The sequence below is a fragment of the Corvus cornix genome, chromosome 3, assembly GCF_000738735.6.
Source record: "Corvus cornix cornix isolate S_Up_H32 chromosome 3, ASM73873v5, whole genome shotgun sequence".
NCBI lineage: Eukaryota > Metazoa > Chordata > Aves > Passeriformes > Corvidae > Corvus > Corvus cornix.
The window spans coordinates 22,058,202-22,081,871 of record NC_047056.1 but is presented as its reverse complement, the minus strand read 5'-3'; the positions used below and the strand labels follow the sequence as shown (position 1 = coordinate 22,081,871).

General features: G+C 47.6%; 1 protein-coding gene across 1 annotated transcript in view; it reads left to right on the top strand.

Moving 5' to 3' along the window:
* Positions 1 to 23,670, top strand: part of VASH2 (vasohibin 2) — a 34,579-nt gene that overhangs the window by 7,835 nt on the left and 3,074 nt on the right. The window contains 4 exon segments of the mRNA XM_039569419.1: positions 292 to 348; positions 8,848 to 8,922; positions 17,326 to 17,707; positions 19,587 to 19,702. Of these exon segments, the coding sequence (XP_039425353.1) occupies positions 292 to 348; positions 8,848 to 8,922; positions 17,326 to 17,707; positions 19,587 to 19,702 (630 nt within the window).

The following is a 23,670-nucleotide window of genomic DNA, read 5'->3' as shown; positions in this document are numbered from 1 at the left end:
GGACTTAGTGGAAAAGAGAATTTATAACCTTCAAATGCTGAATTTGAGTGTCATTTAGATGGACAACCTTAATACCTGACTCTGCACCTACTGCTGTTAATAGATCATATTAAAAGACAAGTGAAAAGTTTTGTTTTATTTCATGTGCCAGTGTTTCATATCTGGGAGTCAATGGCTTTTACTGCCTGTTTTGTGTTTCAGCAGGAACTCAGAACTGGAATTCACCTTTTGAGCAGTGTTATTTTATTGTTTGACTGTTCAGGTTACTTTCCTTTGACAGACGAAATACAGATACAATCACACGGGAACACAGTTCTTCGAGATCAGAAAAACCAGACCTCTAAGTGGGTAAGTGTCACTGGAGCTGCTCTAGTGCCCTTGTCCCTGATCACCTGGCGTTTAAGCACTGCAGCACCATGGCATGGGAGGGCTGTCTCCTCTGTGCCACAGCTTCTGTGGGAGGGCCAAAGCTGCCTGTGTTGCTGCCTTTGTGAGGAGTGTCCCAGCTTGCTGCTGGGTGGCAAATGGACCATCGAGAGCCAACAAGTGGAAGGGGCTGTTCTTGCTCAGCAGCTGTGTGGGAACTGCTTGGCTGCAGGCCAGAGCTGCATGCACAGGGGTGGGAAAACTCTCTGCTTATTGGTGTTGGGCTGGGAGGGCTGGGCTGTTTTTCTGAAAACTGATTAAGTCCTGATATTCTGGTTGTGCTGTAATGCCCTTTGTGGGTGGTAGGAAGAGATTAGCTGTGCAAAATGCAGCAGGAATTTTGACATCCTGGGCACAGTCATTTTCCCTGAAGGATCACAATGGACTGTTTAAGTTGTGTCCGTGCTTCTCCCTTGCTGCTCATCTTGCTGCTCCTTCCATGTGCTGGACTTGTGCTGGTTGGTGATGAGTTGTGCAGTGCAAGTATGAACATGTGCCCAGGGAGCCTGGCAGCAGAGAACTGGGGTCTCTTGCACATTAGAACTGCAGCATACTTAGGACATCTCTTTGACAGAACCCAATAAATTAGCAGGTTAGGGCAGGAAGGGTGTTGACAACATTATGCTTTTATTTTAGGGTGAAATTTAGATAAGCAGAATGTAATTACTCCCATAGACTGGTCTGTCTCTAGCTCTTCCCAGCTCTCTGTCATTAATCTAATGGTCCCTCACTCTAAAATTCCAGTTCCCATCTCAGCTTTGTGCTTCAGGTTTTCATCTTGCTGACAGCAATCTTTCTCACCTCCTTTATCTAATGTTCACTGCTCTGGTGGAACTAGTTTAAAACAAATCTTGTGCCTTGAATGATAGATGGGTTTACAGAAGCTTAAACCAATTTTCAAGCTGCTCAGTCATTTTTAAATTTGTCCCATTACTTTTTTCAAAGGAAGTGAAGGATGAAAATGAATTATGCTCAGCACTTACCACTTAAAAGGTCGTCATCTTCCTGCACTGGATAAAAGCCTGCCTTTCGAGGATGGTGCTCTTTCCTAGAAGGGAACAGATACAGTGCTTGCAGCTGGAGATGTGCCTGTGGCTTTGAATCCTCTCCCAAGTGGAGCCATTTCCTCTGCTTATCTGCCTTAGAGTTTGCCTGGGGACGAGTGTCTGACTCCTCTCCTTGTCTTGTTGCTGCTAGGAACTTCTTCGAATGGGGTGGCAGCAGGACTTCTGTGGAGTTAAGGATGGAGACCGTGGAAATGCTCCAACCCCTCAGGGGCTGCCAGCTTTCCAGGCACAGTTGCCTGAACATGATGTGTGCTGGACTGGAGCAGTGTGAAGTCCTGAGACCTGTGCTGCTTTGCTCCAGGATTGGGTAGATGGGAGTGCTGGGAGGAGTGGAGCTGTCAGGAGCACGTGTTGCTGCCCAGATCCTGTTGTACTGCTGTAGGGCTCCAACACTTGCCTGTCTTGGTTTCTCCAATTTTGAGAAGGAGAACGCATGCAAGACTGTCTGAAGTTCCTGTCATTTTTATGAAACCAAAATTCCGGTTGTTTTTACAAAACTTACAGTTTCTGGTTTAGATTTCAGATCTTTTAAAATTCACCTGGCCAAGTCAGGAGGATGGGACCAGACTATTTTCAGTGGTGCCCAGTGACAGGACAAGAGGCAATGGACAGAAACTGAACCTGGAAGTTCCATCTGACTGTGAGGAAAAAAATTTTTACCTTTAGGGTGACAGGCTGCCCAGAGAGGCTATGGAGTCTGCTCTGGAGATACTCAAAACCTACCTGTGCAGCCTGCTCTCAATGAACCTGCTTTAGCAGGAGGGTTGGATAGATAATCTCCAGAGGTCCCTTCCAGCCCCAGCTTCTGTGATTCTGTGTGAATACTGCATTGATTGCTCTGTAATTTTGAGGTGTGCATGAAAACTTTCCTTTTCTTCATCTGGTGTGCAGGTCAGTTTTCATCAAAGCTGAAAAATCACCTACACCCCATTTTTTTTTTCCTGAGAGGTGTGTTCCCCTTTGCAAGAAATCTGCTCCCAGTATGGCAATGACGGGCATCTTGTGCTGAGGTGACAGGAGCTGCTCTGAGCCATTTCTGTGGTGTGAAAGGCCTCACTTGCTGCCACACAAAGTTTCCATTTGCAAGTTGATCGGGCAAGATGCTGAAAGCCTCCAATTGCCACTGGCTCTTGAAAAATGAGGCTGTTCCCAGAGCTTTATTGATGCTAAACATATTGCTGATTTCATAATGTGAGGGCTCAAAGCTAATGAAAGTATTACGAGATCTTTGGCAGCCTCTCTTCAAGACAGCAGTGGCTGGACACAAAGAAGCTGAGTACTAGATGGAAATTGAATATTCATAAATTCATGTGAAAGTGTCCTAAAGCAGCTGGGGCATATTAATGAGTTTTTCTATTATGGAGAGAGGACTAGATATTGTAGAGATTTACTGCCAGCATCAGTGTGATGTATGAGAAAATAAAAATGCGTGGCTGAGCGTAGGAGGAATAGCATAAATTATCTATAGGAACTCATTAAGGGATATAGTCTTGCTATAACTCAGTATTTACAATCTCTTTAAGAAAAAGTCACTCTTATTATCAGCTTAACTTTTAGAGTGTCAGACACCATGTGGATTTGTCTAGACTGCAGATAGCACTTTTGGAAACGTTAGATTTCTGTTGGCGTAGCTGTGTGAGTCAGGGTGGCAGAGCTGTGAACCTGTAAACTTTGTGTGCTGTTCTTGTTGTGCAGGCAAACTGTGTCTGAAAATGTGTCTGGGTCTCACCTCTCCTGAGTTGGCTGTATTTGCACAAAATCCAAATTTACAGGTGTAGCTACATCCGTCGTAGGAGTGCTTTGCTAATACAGGTATCCTAACCTGGGGCAGTGCCCTTCACTGGCTTCATGATGTACCTTTTTGTGCTAAGTAGGTGAAGGACACCCTGTGAAGTTCAGCTCTGCTGATCCATGTGTGCATGCATGTGATATGAATGTTTCAGACACCAGTAGGACTGGTTTTCCTTTTCCCATGCAGGATTATGCTGGCTAAACCTATATTACGACTTTTGTTGGTACTACCAGTCTGATAAAAAATGGTACTTTTGACTGACATAGCCATTCTTTTTAAAACTTCCAAGCTTAGATCATGTAAGAGCTTTAGGAAAAAAGTGCCTGGATATCTAGTAATATCTGTAACTGTGAATTCAGTATCAACAAGCTGTTACTCCTGGGTTTACAAGGAGAGATAAGCCCTCTGGCAGCTTCTGTTCTAGGATGCAGGCGTGAGGCACAGTGAGAAACAAATCTCTTTGTCCTCCACAGAGTATCTGGTGAGGTGCGGTATTGTACTGTCCCCTCCAGTTAAGTGCCAGCTGAACAGGGGACCTACAACTGAAGCAGAAACGGATGTTTGGGTGGGTTCTGTGGTCTTTGAGAAATCAGAGCCCAGAAGCTGCTCTGTGAGGAGTGAGAGACGTTCAGTGGCTGCAGATATAAAAATGTGTAATCGATTGCAATAAAGGAGCGCGATAGGAGCTGTCACGTGGCAATGATGCAAGCAAATAACAGGGAAGGGGAGACAGGAAATCATACTGTTTCCACACACCATGTTATTAGGGAACACTGATGGGGCTGTAAAGAAAAATGGGCTCGTACCATTTCCAGACAATAGACTGCAGAAGGCATTTGAACATCTGCTTCTCTCTCGCACAAAGGGGGAACGTAACAGATACGGTGTGCTGTTCAGCATGTGGTGGAAATGCTTTTGCTCCTGAAACACTGTTTTTGAGAAGATTCGCAAGATTTACGCTGCTGTTTTATCTCCTTTTGCTCTTGTTGGTGCCTTTCTCTTCTCTCTTGGCTTCATTATCATGAATGAAACTGTCAGGAGCCTTAGAAAAACTTGGGAGAGGGAGATTTTATGGATCTCATACAAAGTACATGTGCCCGTGCAAGGAGAATTTTGTGGAAAAATGTGCTGAAGGGTCTCACTAATAAAAACATTTATTCAGTCTTGTAGGAGTCTTTTTGGTGAAGGTAATGGGGAGCCTCTCCTAAGCATGGTCATCTCTGAAGGGACTCCAGTATGATCAGTGCCAGCTGGTGAGATCCTCCAGTTCTAGGCATGCTGAAAGGTTTTAAGATTTTTCTAGCCTGTATATGAAATTGGGTGCCCAAGTGAAAAATCTGGGAGCAAAAGGAATCCATGGTTCCCATGAGCTGTCTTTAGACACTGCCATTTTAAACAGAAAGCATCCTAAAGAGGCAAAGTCAACTCCTTTCAGGGCCTCTCTTACTGCAGAAAGCAAGGGAGATAGTCCTGGTGGGCTCCTGAAAACACTGAAATAAATTTGAATCAATTAACAAGGAAATATCACTGTCTGCCAGGGACTAGATCTTGAGGGAGGAACAAGCATCCTGTTCCTGTTGGCTACATTTGTTAGAGGCAGAAGTGTTCACTGTGGTCTGGAATAGAGATCTGCCTGGCAGACGTCAGATAGGGATGTAAATGCCACAAAGGGAAGCCGCAAGGTGCTTGTCTTTGACTGTAGCAGTCTCCCCTAAGTTCCTGGAAGAGATGGGCTGCCCCCATGCTCACTGGAGTGTGGGGAGAGGGTGACTCTTGGCTAATTCCCAGCTGTCTGGTATAAGACTGTAAAGAATAGCTATACATGTGAAATCTTTTCAGGTAACTGTCAAGATTTAAGGAAAATCACAGAAGCAAACTCTGCTAAGGCAGGGGATTGAAATGCTTGATGCTGTTTTAAAATTCTTTTCTGCTTTCCTTAAATCTCCTTTCACAAGTTTAACTGTGCAGACTTTCTGGTCATTATTAATGTCTGAGACAGTGTGATAGGAATTTAAGAGTTAGAGAAAAGGGGGAAAGGACAAATCAAAGAGTACCTGTAAGGAGTTGTTTTCAAATGAGCTGAATGGTCTGTCATTTGCCATAGGTCATTTGCCATAGATCCCTTAGAGAGCTGACAAGCAGCCTCCAACTATTAATATTTGTGATAAGGGAGCATGGGGAGGGTGGGTGCTGGGGAAGGCAAAGATAGCAGCCTTTAAAAAGATAAGTCTAGGAACTTTGAGTTTATCTGCAGTTCAGGGGAAGGGAAAGGCAACATTAATGTTGTTGGGCATGGTTTGTTTCTGAGAATTTCCTTCTATGAGGGTGAAAGAGCTTTTGTCAACCAGGGAGAAGACGTGGGTATAGTAACTTCTTGTTTTAGTGTGGCTTTTGATAAGGCCACTTTGAGTCTAAATAAAACTATTTAATGTAAGGACCCAACTTGGTGAAAGGCAGCACGTAGAAAGTGTCACTTTACCAATCTTTCCTAGCAGAGATTGTGAGTTGAAGTGTGCAGTGTCTGTCCCAGCTCAGTTTTTTCTTAGTGGTATGGGTAAGACTAATTGTTTGCTGATGGATGGTTTGCAGTCCAGGCTGGACAAAGTGACCAGGCTTTGAAAAGTGAAATTGGGATATTGAGTGATCTCTTGGGCTGGAACAAACAGGAGATAATTTAGTGAGGGTAAATGCAGAGGAGGGTTTGGGAATAGCCAGCTGTGGAGAACAAAAGGCTAGTTTTGCAAAGAAGAATATGAGCTTAAAAAAATTAAAGAAACCAAACAAAATTCACCAAAAAAGCCCAAGCAAAAAAATCCCCACCCCTAACAAAAAAAACTTCCCAACCAACCCACAAAAAAAACCCACCAAAAAACCACCAGAACCCAATTCAGTGTGGGCCAACAGGGAAAAGCCAACAGCACACTGACTTGGTTGCAAATACACACCGAAAGATGGATTCAGAAGGAAATTGGTCTGTTTGTACTGTTGTGGCCTTAGCCAAAGGACTGTGAGAAGTTGAAGGGATTCCAAAATTGAAAGAAACATTGTCCTAAAATCATAACCTAAAGGAGAAGCTTTCTGGGAGAGTGAGGGAAGAATTAAATAAAAATTGGTGTCTGCTTTCTCATGTTCACAGAGGAGAGGGTAGATTACAGTCTTTTGCATATACAAATGTCTGTAGCAAGAGGAGAGATAATAAATGGTCTCCATACCCACTGTGGAGAGCAGAAATAGCTCCTGATTTAATTTGCAAAAAGGGAAGGATTTAGTTTAAACATTAGGGGACCTTCTTAGATGCAAGGTTAAGTATAGGATAGATTAGCTAGTGCGTTCCCAGGCTTTTGAGAAGCCAGTTGAAAGTAGACTGAAAAATAATCTGTGAGGAGTGATTTAGATTTGGCTTGTGCTACCTTGGGCAGAGCAGTGGCTTGGGGATTCTCCAGAGGCTCTGCTTCCAATACAAACACAAGGTTTAAGCCCATGCTTCGACTCAAACTTGTTAAAAGTGGAAGAACTCTCAGTGGCTCTTGAACTGGGTCATGCACATAAACCCTGCGGTCCGTGCTGTAAATGCAGAGAGGAAGCAAACTGTTTGCAGAGTATTCCCCGGGATTCCAGGATGGATGTGTGTGAGGGCACAGCCTGCCCCAGGGCTGCAGGTGGGTGCTGGTTTGCTGAGCACTGGTGGTGCCTCCTGAGCGGTGCTCCCCTCGTGCAGACCCTCATCACTGTCCTGCTCCAGAGGTGTTTCTGTGTTTCTGAGCTGCCAGGTCCCGCTGCAGCTCCTGGATCCAGGTGTAGGTTACTGTGTGTGCCTGAGGAGGAGATGCTGGCCCTGCCCCTACCCCTCAGACTGTGTTAACCAGGCATAGGTCACACTAAAGAGCTTGAAGATAAATAACTTTACAAGCTGACATTTTTCCTCATGATGCACGTTCATAACCAGCTGACTTTTTATGTTTTTTTTTTTTTTTTTTGGTAATAGGAAATTCAATGGATTATCTTGTTTATGGTTACCTCCCACGCCTCATCTGCACGTAACACTTCTGAGACAGAGACAGGGCTTTGCAGTGGCCACTGTGGTGACCAGCACTGGGGAGCCTCTGTGGGGGATGAAGGAGCCCCATTGTGTGCCCTGGCCGGGGCTGCTCTGTGCTTCCAGCAATTCTGTGGGGTTCTGTGACTGATTGTGAGTGTGGAGGAGGCAGGCAAAGTCTAATTAGTCTTCTGTACTGCAGGCAGAGTGTAAGGGGTGGTTGTTTACAAATGAAAAGATAATTTCTAACTTAGATAAATGGGACATGGAATGGCTGTGACAGGCTGTAATAGCAGTGGAAGCTCTGTTGTCACTTGCACTCAATACAAGGTTTAAAATGCATGAGGTGGGTGAATCAGAAAGTGGGGAAAACAGACTCTGATGGGTTTGGATGCATATTTTCATAATCTTCTCTAATACAAATATTTTTGTCATTTAATGCTGTGTTTTCTTACAGTAGGGATCTGTTTACAAAAGCTCTTCCCAGGGAAAGGATATGGATAGAGAAGACTATCTAAGAAGAAGTTATCCTTTGGCTTAGTTTTCAGCTGTGCCTTTTTTAGGGGGCAGTTTTTTGGTGTGTCATTGGATGTGCCTCTTCTGGCCTTTTTTAGGCTCCTTCCAGTATTTTTTTTTTTCCAAACTGTCCAGGATTTCAGGATCTGTTTGTGGAAGGGGATAGGTTACCTACTAGGTTAATAGTGCAGTGTCAGTCTGGCACAATGGCTTTCTCAGCTGACGTGAGGTTGCTTGTCGCTTGTCATGGTGTTGTGTCCCTGTCAAATAATTGTACTCCAAAGATACAGGCTAGAATGTAACTAAACTCTGTGAATGTGCAAAAGCCTGGGCATGAATAGTTTCCTGCACTCCTGCAGGAAATTGTGTGGAATTTGCCACTTTCCCTGTCCACAGGAGATGTGGAGCAGCAGCAAGACAATAACTCAGCTTGCAGTGGTGTGAAGTGTCTGTGTTGGTGGAGCTTTCTGCAGAGCAGGCTTTATAAAAAGGCAATAAATTCTGGTCTGCAGCCATAGCTATGGGATTATGGAGGCATTTGTAGCTTTCAGGGGGCTATGTAACCATCCTCTCCTGGTTCGTTTTTGGTTTGGTTTTTTTTCTCGCCAGAGGAGAGCCAGGGTTGTTTTGAAAATAAGCTAAACTCAGTCCTGCCCTGGGATTTCCCTGATTGCCAGCTTGTGCAGTTCAGTGGGGCTTTGTGTTACAGTCTGAGGCGATGCTCATGGAGTTGCTGCAAGAGGCAGAGAGGACTGCATTCCTCCCATCCACCTTCAGAGGTGGAAGGCACTGGGATGCCAAATAATCTTTTTTTTTTTATCTTCCTTTTTTTTTCCGCTCCAGTCATCCTCCAGAAGTCAAGAGGACTCTGGCAAGTCACTGAAGGGGGAGAATCAAGTTCACCAGCTCTTGCTGAGATAAGAACTGGAGGTGCCTGGCTCTCGCTCTACGAGAGGACTCTTTGATTACTCTAGCTGGAAGGACTGAAAACCGTTTTGTTTCTGTTCTAGGTTAATGGAGACAGCAAAAGAAATGACCAGGGAGTCCTTACCTATCAAATGCCTTGAAGCAGTTATCCTGGGGATGTATCCTTTCACATGCCTGTGACTTTTTGCACTGCAGCTCTGTTTAATACATTGCCCCTCCTGGATGGTGTTTGAGAGGGTTGCAGCCAAAGGTGAGTGACAGCAGCTTGGGGGGCTGCCCTGGTATCGATCACTAAAGTTGCTGAAATGCCTGGGTTTGTAGGTAGGAGTTGGGATGCCGTGTGCCCAGGTCACAAGTGTTGTGATTTAGCCATGCAGACTTTGCCTCCTGCCCTGGTGATCTGCATCATGTCAGGATGTGACCCAAAGTGCCCAGATAAGTACCTGTCTACACAATCCTCGTTTTCTTTGTTAGCATTTCTCTGTTGGTTGTTGGAGCTTGGTAACACCCGAGGAGCGTGGGTTCTGTTCTGTGTTTGTCTGATGTTTTACATGGCCAAGTCGTGTTAGCTTTTGTCTCCCAACCCACAGCTTTGTGCAGAAATATGTGTATTATAGTTAAATATTTGAGCTTCCCCTTAACATAATGCTTGCTTCCTACTCAGTCTTCAGTCATTTAGACATTGACTTGCTTCTCCGCCCTCTTGTGCTGTCACTGATAAATCAACCTGCACCATCCTAAAACACTGGAGGAGGGCAAGGCAGGGCTGCAGGAACACATCTCGTCAGAAATGATCAAGTTTCATTTAAAACATACGCCGACCCAAAATAAGCCCCGAAGCAAACCATCTCCTGGCATGTCTCTGTGGCGTTTTGCTGGCTGCTGCTGCCCCCTCCCGTGGGAGAAGGAGCCAGCAGAGCCTGGCAGGTAGTGTCTGTGAGAAGGGATGGCTGCTGGGGGGTGGGAAGGGGATGTGGGCTGAGCAACGTGCGCCAGGGATAGGCCTCGGATTTGAGTCTGAGAGGTGGCTGTGGCTGACAGGGCTTCCCTTGGGAATGCTGACAGGCTCTGCTTGCAGCTGGAGGTATCGGGGTCCTGGGGGCTTGATGTCAGCAAGAGACTCAAACCCCCTTCAAAGTCCTTCCAGAAGGAGAAATCACAGAATCATAGAATATCCTGAGTTGGAAGGAACCCACAAGAACCATCGAAGTTCAGGCCCTGTGTTGTCCAAATGCTTCTTGAACTCTGTCAGGCTTGGTGCTGTGACCACTTCCCTGGGGAGCCTGTTCCAGTGCCCAGCCACCCTCTGGATGAAGAACCCTTTCCTAATATCCAGCCTAAACGTCCCCTGACACAGCTTCAGGCCATTCCCTGAGGTCCTGTCACTGGGCACCACAGGGCAGAAATCAGTGCCTCCCCCTTTTTCCCCTCAGGAGGAACTTGTAACTGCAATGAGGTCTCCCCTCAATCTCCTTCAGGCTGAACAAGCCAAGTGACCTCAGCCACTCCTTGTGAGGCTTCCCCTCAAGGACCATCTTCACTGCCCTCTTTTGGATACTCTTTAATAGGTTTATATCCTTTTTATATTGTGGCACCCCAAACTGCCCCTAGCACGCGAGGTGAGGCCACCCCAGTGCAGAGCAGAGCAGGACAATCCCCTCCCTTGCCCAGCTGGCGATGCTGTGCCTGATACCCCCCAGGACAGGGTTCGCCCTCCTGGCTGCCAGGGTGCTGCTGACTTATATTCCCTCTCTGTGGTGCTGCTCTCCAGCCTCTCATTCCCCATTCTGTCCACACAACCAGGCGTGCCCTGTCCCAGGTGCAGAATCTGGCACTTGCCTTTGTTAAACTTCGTAGGTTGGTGATTGCCCAACTTTCTGATTTGTCGAGGTCTGTCTGCAGGGCCTCTCTGCCCTTAAGGGAGTCAGCAGCTCCTCCCAGTCCTGTGTCATCAGCAAACTTACTAAGCATACCTTTGAGTCTTGCACCCAGGTAATTTGTGGAGATGTTGAACTGGCCTTGAAATGGAGCCCTGCGGAACCCCACTGCCGAGTGGTTGCCAGCCTGATGTAACCCCATTTGCTGTAACCTTTTGTGTCTGACCTTTGAGCCTGTTGCTCACCCATTGTGTTGTGTATTTCTCTAGCTGTATGCTGGGTATTTTGTCCAAGAGAATACTGTGAGTAACAGTATTGAAAGCTTTCCTGAAGTCCAGAAGTTTACATTAACTAGTTTCCCTTGAAATGATGTTAGTGGATCTGTTATGCTTGCCCTTGTGTCAGGGTTGTGTCCCAAACTGTTTGGGGATGAAAGGGATGCAGGGAATAATCCCCAGGTGGAGTTGATGATGCTCTGCAGTGTCAGTGTGGCTTGCAGTGCTGTATTTCTAGCAGAGAACTGAATATTCCATATATCAGGGGAGCAAAGGATGATTAGGGGCCTACAGATAACCATGATAACCTAGAAGTGTTGTTGCTGGTTTTTCTGCTTGCCTCAAACCTGACTTGTGGGTTCAGTTTGGTGGTTTTGGGGTTTTTTTTGAGAAGGAAGCAAAATATTTGAAAGCTGTATGTTATACTCTTTGTTGTCATTTAAAGTTTCTTCAGAGTTAAGAGACATATGAATTTTTCTGTCTCTAGATGCTAATTAAAAAAACCCAAACTTATGGCAAGCTTTTTTTTTTTTTTAAAAAATCGAGAAGGTTTAGCCAGGGGGGAGTATGGGACAGAGTTATCTTTCTAGGACTTTTGCTTCCTGTGTTGGAAGTCTCTGTGTGAGAGCAGGGACTGTCTGCTGGCTGGTGGTCCAGTAAGAGATGCATTAAAGTTTAGAAGATTCCTGCAGTACAAACCCCAGGTATTTTGCTTGAGGTATGGGTACACAAAGAGTGTCGCAGTGGTGAGTGGGTGGGCCACCTGAATTTGTGTGTCTGAGAAGTGGCTGGTACGGAGCCTGTGCCCACATGGAACCTCGTAGTGCCGTGATGCATGTGCAGCATGAGGGGTTTTGGGAGGCATCTTTGTCGTGGCACGTGGGGAAGTTTGCTGACTTTTGTCAGCCATGAGGTTTTGATCTTCAGCATTGCCCTCTGGATGCAGACAGTGAGGCCAGCAGCATTCCTAGGTCAGGTGTTGTCCAGAGAAGATGTGCTTATCCTCTCCCGAGTATCCAGCTAGTGCCTTCACACAGGCCTGAGCTGAGCAGCCCTCCTGTGTGTGTGTTAACTTCTTGTACCATGCCATGTCTCTGGAAATAAGGTACTGCTTGTAATTTGTGTGCTGGCAGGCCTTGAGTGTTGCTTGGATACTGAAAAAGCACAGCCCACTCCAGCGGACCCTCGGCGCGAGCCTTCCTTCAAAGGCTGGCTCGCGCAGAGCGGCTTAGCGAGATGTTGCTTTAATTGAGCTGCTTGCTGGCTCGTGCAATTTACTGTGTGACTTCTTATAAAATGCTTCTATAATCCCTCTTGGTGCAGAATTAAGTTTTGCATAATTGCCAATGCACTTGATCTTGGAGCGTTTTTATAGGGCAGTGAGGTAAAGTACTGAGCTGCCCTGTCTGCATGCAGCAAGGAAGCAGCTGCTCTGAGATGACTGAAAGCTCAAACAGATCTTCCAGTATTATTTTGCAGCAGTCTGCACAGCTCTTTTTCTCTGTGTAGCTGTCTGAACTGGCTTCATATCTTTCTGCTTACATGATCTACTTGTCAGTGCCTAACCAGAAGCATTCCTCCTGCTGCGTTCCCCAGGGCATTTCTCAGTTCAGTTGTAAATCAGCTGAGTAATGGTGCGTTCAGCCCACTCTTTCTGAGCAAAGATCCAATTGATTTGAGCTCATGAAAGGGAATAGTAAACCAGAAAGTGCCAAGGGAATTTTCTCTGTGCTGCATTCACTTTATTAAAACTTGGAGAGCAAAATATCAGCGGGGGAGAGGGAAGCTGCACACTGCATCCCTCTTCGGGGAGTTTAGCGGAGCGCATCCGCGTTGGCTGAGCATAACTCACTCCTGTTGCCTTCAGCATCCTTCTCCCAGTTCATGTGAGGTAACGCTTGGACCCGCACAGGGTATTAGACCCCCTTGGCCAATAATATCATCAAACAAGGAAGAGAAGAGCGAAAGTGTCTCAGGAGTGAGAAATTATTCAACAGCTTCTGCACTATTCCTTCTGTGGATGCAATCACTTTATCACCACTGGAGACCTGGGTCCATCCATCTCCTCCAGCCCAGCAGGTACATCCCTGGGCTGGGAGCAAGTGTTTTCGGTAAGGGGGAGAGCTTCTTGCAGTCATTGCAGGATATTGATGTCCATGTAGTGCTCCTCTTTGCCTCCTGCATGCTTGTCTACAACTTGACCCATTTGCTAACTGAAATATGGGAAAGGAGGATCCTGCTGAATATCTACAGCCCCTCTAGTAGCTGTGAAGAGCTGGGAGAGAGCTTTTAATTGCTTACATTGTCATGGTCTAATTTTTAGATAGTCACCTCTGACTGCAGCCAGGCACTGGAGAGTAGGTTTCCCAATCCAGGGGATGTCAGCCTGGCAGTCCTGCTTTGGGAAGCTGAACCAGATGCTTGAGCCTTTCCTACATGGACACTGGAGCTGCCAGGGGGAACTCTGGGCCCTCTGTGTAGACAATATCCAGATGGAGGCTCAGTAGCACTCTGCCTCACAGTAAGCAATCCCGAGCCCATGGGAAATGCTGCCTGACTCCTGTTGGAAACCTCTGAGTGTTTACTGCTGGTGGTTGGAGGCCCTCTGAGCAGTTGCTTGGAAAAACAGCTCTTCTGGTTTTACTGAAGCCTTATCAGATGGTTTTGAAGTGTGAGGTTGATTTTCCTCCTGCTCCACGTCTTGTTCTGTGCTAGCAACCTCAGCATTGCAGATGTAACTAAAGCCGCTTCCTTGCTCCCAGCCTGCTGCCATCCCTCCAGCTCGCTGCTGCCCAGTGGCACTTGCTCATGGCCCCAGCCCCTGGGAGTGGCAGGAGGGGGGAGGACCAGACACGCTGTAGTTTTCTGTGGCCATCTTGACCAGACTTCAGCAAAAAACACCCTTGCTGGGCTCTTAAGACATGAAGCACTGCCCCTTTCCAGGTATAGATTCCAGCACTTGCCCTTGTTAAACTTTGTGTGGTTGGTGGTTGCCCATCTCCCCAGTTTGTTGAGATCTCTGTGCAGGCTCTCTCTGCCCTTGAAGGAGTCAACAGCTCTTCCCAGTTTGGTGCTGTCCCCAAACTTACTTATTCCCTTGAGTTCTGTGTCCAAGTTGTTAATAAAGATGTTGAGGAGATCTGGGCTGAGGATGGAGCCCTGCAGAGCCCCTCTAGTGACTGGACTCAGGGCTGATGTTACCCATTCACTGGAACTCTTCTGTGCCTGACCTGTGAGCTTCTTGTACTTCAGTTTCTGCCTGTTGCCTCTTGTGCTGTTGGTTGGCACCACAGAGAAGAGCCTGGCTCCATCATCTTGATTGACATGAAGACCCAGGATCAGGAGGCCACTGAGCTTTGCTGCAGCTGCTTTTGCCCTCTCCTGCTCTGCACTGCTTCTCTATTGTGACATGTAATTTACTCCCCGACTCTCCATCCTGCAGTTACAGTCCCAGCTCAAAAGTGTGATTACAGCTGCAGCATTGCTGTGTGGTTGCCTTTTGTTTGCCACAATACAGCTCTCCTTGGGCAGAGCAGAAAGGAAAAGCTATTAATAATGATGCATGGACAGAGGGGAAGATCTGACGTGCCTTTCCAGCCCATTTGCTGCGTATTTCATCTCGGGTGGGGACTCTCATTAACCAGTCCCTCAGCAGAAGCAACCTGTACCTAAAGGTTAATTTCCACAGCGGTTGTTGCTGGGTTATTTGATGGTGGGTAATTTCTGCCCTCAAAAGATTCTTTTACTCCTACTAACTGTATAATGAGATTAAATTGCAACTTCTCTGAGACCTCGTGGCAGAAGTGTGTATGTGTGGCGGGTGGCCACCAAAGCTTTGTATGGAATTAATAGAAAGGCACTGGGGGAGCAGAGAGAAAACCCTTTCATAATGATGGGGAAAAATAGTGGCGATGTTTGAAAGCTTCATAGGTGTTAATAAAAGATAGTGCTTTTTCAGTTACACAGAATGATAAATACAATGGGCTTTTGCAAGAATCAGTCTGTAGGACACAAATTATTGTAACGTGACTTTGATGTACACAGGATGCACCTTTTAAGGCCTGAAGCAAGGTGACCTTTTAAATGAGATGAGTGTGTGCTGAGTTTTCCAGTTGACATAATGGCACTAGGGCCCATTCTGCCCTTGCAGTTTATTTATAATCTTTAATTATAAATCGTCTACTGATGGTGGGGGGGCAGGTATTTTTCTTGGAGAAGCTAGTCCTGAGGCAGCAGTAATCCAGTGAGACCACCTAAGGCACGTAGAGCTGTTTCTGTTCTTTGTTGGTGTAGGTGGTATTGGGGTGGGCTTTGGCAGTCGCTGCAGGGTGATGGCAGTGGGGTAGCAGGTGGGTGCACATGGCCTTGGCTGGGTGACAGGTGTATGGGGTAGGGAGGGCTGTGCTCTGCTGTGCACAGTCTTCCAGACTTGTGGTCATACAGACAGTGAAGTGCATGCACCGTGAGCTGAGCCCACAGTGTTGTCTGTTCCTTTACCCTCTAATACGTTTTCTCCAGGCTGCTAAAGCTGATGACATCTAGCACTGAATGCAGCTAAACATGTTTGACATGGACCCAAAAACCTTCCCTGTGGCTGTTCTGAAAGTTTTGTGCCAATGCGTTTTTCTTGGCCTGTTTTTTTTGTTTGTTTGTGAAACTCCTTGCTCTTGACCTCAGATTCTGGGCAGTTCATGAACCTCTTATTAGTTGGTTTCTGCATTTACCCGGAAGCCAAAAGTTTAAATATGTGAAATTCTACAAACACTGGGTGAAATATCCCCATGAGAAAATGGTTTAGAGAGAGATGAGAGCCACTGGATGCTTTGCATGCATCCCTGTAGAACGAAGAAGTGAAATGTGGGGTGCAGGCAGGGGTCAACAGCCCAGGGAGTCACACTGGTGGTGAGGTGGTGGCATGTCAAGCTGGGCAGAACCAGAACTGAGCCCAAACTGTGTTTTACAGTCTTGATACAAAGGCTTTTTGTGCTCTCAGTTTCCCAGCAGCTGTCAGGCAGCCGTGCTATGCAGGCAGGGGAGGAAGGCTGGTCACAATAACATCCCAGGATATCTCAGCTGTGCAGTGGCTCTTGTTTCAGTGCTGTTGAATACCTCCTTTTTGGGCATGAGGCAGGGAGAAGAGGGGATGCTGGCAATCCCCAGAGCAGAATCCTGGTCTGAGGAGGTTCCTACAGCTTCAGTGGGAGCTGAGGCCACTCGTCCATCTGTCAGGATGCCCTGACACTATCCTGGCAGTGCCTGCCTTTTGGGCTGCTGTACTTTGTAGTGGCAGCACCATGACCAGCTGATTCAGGGGATGGCTCCAAGGTTGCAGCAGGTGCCTCTGGCTGGAGTAACCCCAGGCTGGAGCGTTTTGCTCCAGCCTTTTCTGGTCATCCCTCCTCCATCCCCCAGGCGTGGGTGGGGGCCTCAGCTGCAGAGGGGAAGGGCACCTGCTGTCCCAGGGGCCAGGTGCCAGCACGTGGAGCCAGGGTGAGTTTCAGCTGTCCCGGGATTAGCAGCGTGGAGCTGTGTGCAACGTAGGTGCTGACGCAAAGCTGCTTGCGTGAGGGATTCTCAGCCTGTCCTTTCCCTGGCACGGGCCAGCAGCCTCCCAAGGAGGTGACCTGCACGTAGCTCCCCTCTGAGATCACACGCTGCACTGGCATGGAGCTTGGTCCTGGCCCTTGCATGTGGTGCCTTTGAAATGGCCAGTCAGTGATTCCAGGGACAGGGTTTGCTTTTTAAGAGTGTTGTTTCTGACCATGTCTCTGTGCTTATCTAATTAGTTATCCATCTCAGAGCTTTCCTTTGGTTCCTCTCAGCAATGTGTTACAAGGGTGACATGCTAAAACACTCAGTATGAGGAGTGGCAATACTGAGGGCCAGTTTACAGAAGGAAAGGCAGACTGTCACCGTGGAGAGGAGTAAATCCAAATCTCTTGGTACTGTTTGAAGACATGAGAAAATGAGGCTCAGTAAACTAAGTTTTACTTAGTTTACTTAAACTAAGTATCAAACCCTCAAGAAAGGGAGGTAAACACTTCTGCCTTTGGAAGCGTGGGAGTTTGATGTTGCTATCAAATGGGGAGCTTCCACAGATCTAGGGAGGGTGGTCTCTCTTCGGGTGTGCTGACCTGAACAGTGTTGGGGTTTTTATCTTTCCCCTAAGAGTGATTAAGAGTCATTCTTATTCTTCCCTGTCTGAACCATTGCATCTTATTTTCCAAGCAGTGAGATGGGCTTTGGCAGCACTGGCTGTTTCTGGGCTCAGTGAGAACAAGTTTGTGTTTGCAAGAAAGCCCTTTGCCCTGGCAGTTAAAAACCCCAAACCCGCTGAAGATGTTTTCCAGGTGCAGTTGTACCTGCTGCTTTCCCAGCACCGTTGTTGCCTTGATGCAGTGCACCCCAGCTACTTAACAAATGGGCAGCCCTCCGTGGAACGATTCCCCATCAGCTTTAAAACCCACTTCTCAGGGAACTATTTTCATCACGTGGTGCTTGGGATTTACTGCAACGGCCGCTACGGCTCGCTGGGCATGAGCAGGCGATCGGATCTGATGGACAAACCTCTCACTTTCCGAACTCTGAGCGACCTCATCTTCGAATTCGAAGACTCCTATAAAAAGTATTTGCATTCAGTCAAAAAAGTCAAAATCGGATTGTACGTCCCGCACGAGCCGCACAGCTTCCAGCCCATCGAGTGGAAACAGCTGGTCCTCAACGTGTCCAAAATGATGCGCACAGAAGTCAGGAAGGAGCTGGAGAAGTTTGCCAGGGATATGAGGATGAAGGTAGGTCTGTGCATGTGGGTGTTGGGCTCAGGAGGCAGCTGTGCCTTGTCCCATCCTGCAGAGATGGGTTTTGCTCTGTGTCAGCAGGCCGATCCCAGTCATGCAGATATCGGGTGTGCTGGCAGTGAGCTTGCATCTGTCTCAGTGCTGCTTCCCCAGGATTTGGTGTGTTTTCAAGCCCTTATGGCTGTTTACTTGAAGGATCTCCCCTTCAGCCGGGGGAACACTTGAACCCATACTTGTCCCTGGCCATCAAGGAGCTGTTGCCCACTTGGCTTTCCTCAATGACTCCAGAAGAAGGTGGTTGGGAAGAATGAGCATGGCTGGGGCTGGAACTGCTGGGAAGAGTGGCCCGGTCGCAGGTAGAGGTCTCTGCTTTTTGCACCTGAGCTGCAAGAGGTGCCATGGGACATCTGTGTCAGTGGTTGCCTCTCCTTGCAGGACATGCCAGGGGGCTGATGTCCACCACCCTCAGCTAAATCACAGAACAGGTTACATGGGAAAGGCAAGTAAATTGACTCCCTGACAGATGGGTGCTTCCCTGCTGGCTGGTTGGACTGAAGAGCTCATTGGGAAACAACGGGGAGACAGGGCAGGCTGCCAGGGGGCTGCAGGGTTTGGCTGCCCTTGGGGATGAGGGGTGTCCCTGACCGTGCCTCTGAGCCTGGCATGGGCGAGGAGCTGTTTGTGGTCGTGGTGGAAGCAGATTTGGTGCCTGTCCAGCTGGCTGCCAGCAGCGAGAGCAGAGCAGGTGTGTTGCTAAGTATGGGTCTGGCTCTTGAGGAGAGGTATGTATGTGGCATTGTGTCCAAGTTATTCTGGGATCTCGTCCCCTTCTGTGCTAAAGAATGGCTCCTACGTAGCAGCCACGTGCCGTTTTGGCTGAGGCACCTGCCCCCTTGCCCTGACCTTGGGTGAGCCTTGCCAGTGGCATCGTAGCCCCTATGTTCTGCTGCCATCTCTCCTGCCCTGCCAAGGAGTTTTGAGGGACACCTTGTACCATGCTGTCACCTTAAGCATATGGGCTTGATTACTGATGTAGTTAAGTTTGGGTTTTTTTCCTTCTTCTCTATTCATACGCTTTTAATACTATCCAGAGAGCAAACAGCTGAAGCAGGCTCGAGTTGAAGAAGTCCATATGGGTAGTTGACTTACTGAATTTTGTACTTGCTTTTGATAGAGGGACCAGCTCTCTGTGTGTGCTGAGCTGGGACACTGGGTCTAGTCCTTGTGAGTGCCTGAGGGCCAGGACCACAGCCCTGAACCCTTGAAGGCCGAAGGCCCTGCATCTGGTCTTTCCCTTGAGTTACTACAGAATTCGAGCTGCTTGGTTCAGAGGGCTTCCATTGTGAGTGGGCTGAATTCGGAGGATCAGGTCTTTCAAACAGTCCAGAGTGTGAGTGTAATGCTTATGGCCCTCTGATGTTGGGAGGACCTGGAGGATGGGGCAAGTTGGAGACCTACTGAAAAGCCTCACTGTCAGAGTTCAGCCTGAGAGAGGGTCACCTCTGTTTGTTGAGAGAAAAGCTGGAGAGGGTGATTTGTCTGCCTGAGTTTCTTTCAGCTGAGGCTCAAAGCCATTTTTCTTATCTCTTGCTGTTGCCAGCTCTGAAGAAAGCTGTGGATGAGACAGTATTCAGCTGGGAACTGAACTGGTGACACCAACTAATTTTTGCAGGGGGCCCCTGAACAGCTATCACATGATAACAGCTTTGAGTTCCTCTTAACCTGGGCAGGGTTTGAATAAGCACCAAGGGACTGAAGGCTCTTTGTGTGCCATCCCTGCTACTGTAAGAGGCTCTTTATTTTAATTTTTTTATTTGCAGTGAATCATTGCCTTTATTGAAGGCCACTTCCTTCCCTCCCCTGTCTCTCACAGATTCTGAAACCCTCAAGTGCCCATTCTCCGATGAAGGAGAGACCCCGGGGTAAGTCGCTGTCCCCTCGCCGGAGGCAGGGCAGCCCTCAGAGGCGGGCCTGCAGGAGAGATAAATCGTGAGTATTCCTGCCACCATTCCTGCTGGGCCAGAAGGGAGGCTGGGGATGTTTGCTGTACAAAACTTCGTGCTCACTGGCACATACAGGAAAACTGCGCCAGGTACCTCAGCTACCAGAGAGGCTCCAGAAGCTGCTGGCACTGCTGATGTCCGGGCATTGCTGTGCTTCCTGCTGCCTGATGGCCCCTCTGTGCAGGGTCCTTGGACTGTCCAGCTTACAGGGGTGGTGGGGAAGTAAACCTTCTCTCTTTCCAGAGTGAAAACATCACTTGGATTGTATTCTTTGATTTTAATGAGCTTAAAAATACCCCAGACCACTTTCCATGTGTGTTGTAGCTAAGAGTTGTTCTTTAGCTGTGTGGGAAGGAAGGACTCACTGCATGCAATACCTCTAAATGGATAAAACTGAGCTTCCAGATCCACAGGCCTTTTACAGCCACTGGCAATTCAGACTCCCTTACCTTAGATGTGGAAGAGCTGAGTTTTAGCTGTACTGCTCTGTGCCAGGAAGCTGACAACTGTGAAAGCCTATACGTAACCCAGATTAGTCACATATTTATGATCATTGCTTTTTAAATAGGCTCCCAGACTACTGTCTCAGCACTTATTTATTTATTTGAAAGCAGCTAACAAAGACATTAGACTAACCTTCTAAAGATAACTTCAAGATACATTAGCAGCAGATGATTTCACAGCAAGCCTTTATTTTTACATGTTCATTCACACTCAGTCCATGATGCTGTACTTTGGGTTTCGTCACGGAGAGCTCCTTGTTTAGTGCAGAGATAATTATAGTTGCAATGGGCTCGGCTGCTTCAGGCTTCTTCACCTCCTAGATTCTCTTTGAGGAACAGTTTCATTTTTGAGTTTCTGATAGTGCTTCTGCAGTTGCTGGAGTGGATCATGTATTTCTGGAGGGGAGTGAGTGTCACTGGCCTTGGAGACTCTCCAGCAGAGCTGGTTTCCTGAAAGAGCTGCTGGGCATGTGGCTGCTCTGCAGTGACTGATCCCTCCTTGGCAGCTTTGCTTTTCCAGGACAGAAAGACAGGTAGTGTACAGGTGGCCCTGCAGTGGCTTCAGCACCTGTTACCTGCTCAGTGGTTCTGCTCTGTTGCTCTGTATCAAAAGCAAGTAAGTTACTCCAAAATAAACCCTGGGTCACCATGATAGAAGATGCAGGACCCAGATACAGCATGATGAGCTCTGAGCCCTGAAGGGGGAACAGCATCCTCTGGTCAGGGATGAGCTGAATGACACATCTCAGCATGTGCAGTGGTTGACATAAGGCAAGACATACAAGAGGAGAAATTGGGTATTCTCTTCTCCATATTGACGGATCTCTGAGAACCTGATGGAGTGAGAGGCCTTTGTGTTACACACAGAATGGGAAAGACTCAGGTTTGCTAGGCTTCAGGCTGGAATGCTAGCTGAAGAATGGCTGTGCTTATCAACACTGTGTTTTGTTTCTTGGTGGATCTCTTACTCATGTGCTGTAATTACAGCTTTTTTGAGCTTGCTGGAGAGAGGGAGAGAAGTATTTTGCTCCAGTATGAGCTTGCAGGGGCTGAATAAGACATTCAATTGAAAGGCTTCACCTGCTGATGACAAGCTGTTATTACAGCCTGGGTTTCGTCAACAGTAAAATTACATGGGCCTGCTGGGAGAAATCTCCCACTGAAGGATATGTGAACTGGAGTGGTGAACTAGAGCATCTTTGCTGCATTGTTTCTGAAGGACAAAGGCTGAAATTGTGCTTAAGGATGGATGAGGATTTTACAGCCTCAAACCTTTAACTTCTTATCCTTGTTCCTTCAAGTTTATTAGGTAAATGTTAGTGGTGGCTGCCAGCAAGCTCACGATAGCCTTTCAGCCTGGAAATGCAGCTGCAAGGCAGGTGGGGCACGTTGCAGGACAGGTGGCAATGCAATACCCAGTACGTGCCTGCCTAGGAGGGTGGTATGTAGTCAAATTGCAGCTCATTAACTGAGCTATGCAGCAGTCCATGCATAGCTCAGTTACGCTCTTAGCCCACAGCTGGTGTGATCCTGCATGAATACAGAGGATATAGATAGGGTGGTGTGAATCTCTCTGGTAAGTCTGAAGCTTTACTGTGTCCACTTGCCCATCCCCTGAAGTCCCAAAGCAGGAGGGTGCAGTAAATTGCAGGCCTGTGTTGGAGCAGGCAATGCAGTGTTTCATCCTCATTAGGAGTGCTTTGGAGCTGGAGGGGTTTGGGAGAGTTGCTGTGAGTTTGGAAGGGAGGGTCATGCAGCAGCCTGGAGAATCTCTGCTCCTAAATGCCAGTTCACCAGATCTATTTCCTTTCAATTTCATGTTCAGGCTTAACATATGCATGCTCTATGAGTGTCATGGCAACACTGGCCTTGTGTGCTTCCAGCCCAGTGTAGCTGCTGAAGGGGAAATTCTGTTAGTCTGTTTTATCGGGATGTGCAAGGGAGCAGGATTATATTAGGATGTGTAAAATCAGGCAGCTCCAGTGCAGCCAGCTCATGGATGCTGTGTGCCCAGCAGCTGGGCACAGCTTGCTCAGCTGCTCATGGTCAGGGCACTTTAGATGGGAGGTGTGATCTGATGGGCCGGTACAGCAGAGGCCCCTCACCTCAGAGGGCACGTTTGGCATAAGGTCATTTGCCAGCCAAGGAGAATTGGATCTGTGGTGCTTCTGGTCCGACCAAGTCTTGTCTTTTCTGAAACTCAGGAGGACAGTCTGTTTGTAGCTAAAAGCTACAGACAAGTTGTGGTGGATGGGTGGAAATGGGCACGTCACCATGGCTGTACAGTGACTTGCCATCTCCCTTGGATAATCAGAGAAGGTACTACATCCAGGCATGCTTTAATTAAAACCATATTCTGACCTTAATTAAAGGGAGGGAGAAAAAGGTGTGAAGAGGATCCCTAAATTGGAGGGAGGGAGGAAGGAAGGACGGACACTGGAAATATCATACAGTGCATCTCTTGCTGGTCTCTGACTCCTATGCAAGCAGAGGGACGCAGCTTGTAGCTTGTTTACTGGTTAGTCAAATCCCATCTGCTCTGAAGGAATAATGTGGAAACATCCAAACTATCTTACAGTGATTTCTCTAAGTGTGATCCCTTCCTGCAAGTGAGAGAGACCAGTGAAGACTCCTTCACTTCTGTGAAGTATTTAAACTGAGACAAACATGAGGCAGGGCGCAGGGCAGTGCTGCAGTGAGGATGGTGGGGTTATCCTGAGAGGTGCTTAGATAAGTGGCAAAGCAACAGGTTTCATTCAATGTGCCACTAGGCAGATCAGTAGCTGTCCATAGCAATGTCCCCAGCTCTCAAATGCTGTGCAGATTCTCAGCAGGGACCTGGTGTTAGCAGTTCTGCTCTTAAAAATTAAAGAATTCCTTATTGAACCAAAGAATTAAAAAATATTTCAGAGGCTCTGTTGCACATGTGTATGTGTGAGCTGTACACCCCCAGCTCTTGGAGCTGCACCAGTACAGCTCTTCCACTGGTGTGTGCCCCAGGCAGGGCCGGGCTTTCCCTGGTTTCCAGCCTGCCTGTGGCACTGCTGCCTCTCCCGGGGCCCTGCTGCCTGCCCTGAGCTGCTCCAGCGGGAGTGGGCTGGCAGCCTGCAGTAGGGAGATAAGCGCCAGCCTGGCTGTGCAAACTCAGGGGTCACATCTGCTGCAGAATGAGCAAAGAGTAAGCACAGAGAGCTGGAAACCAGGGCTGAGGAGCTGAAAGCACTGGAGCCACGATCAGCCTCCCATTGTACTCCTGGGGCTTTAGCTGTGTTTCTGCAGGGAAGCAGACATGCTGTAGAGTACTAGAGAAATGTGTGCTCTAAACAATGTCTGTCTTTAGAAAAGCAAACAGACTGCTTACTGTGAAAACAGCCAAGAGCCTGCAATAAGCTCTCAGATTAGACACTTCCATAGACTATAAATCAGCTGGATAGTTTTGGTTTGACAACTT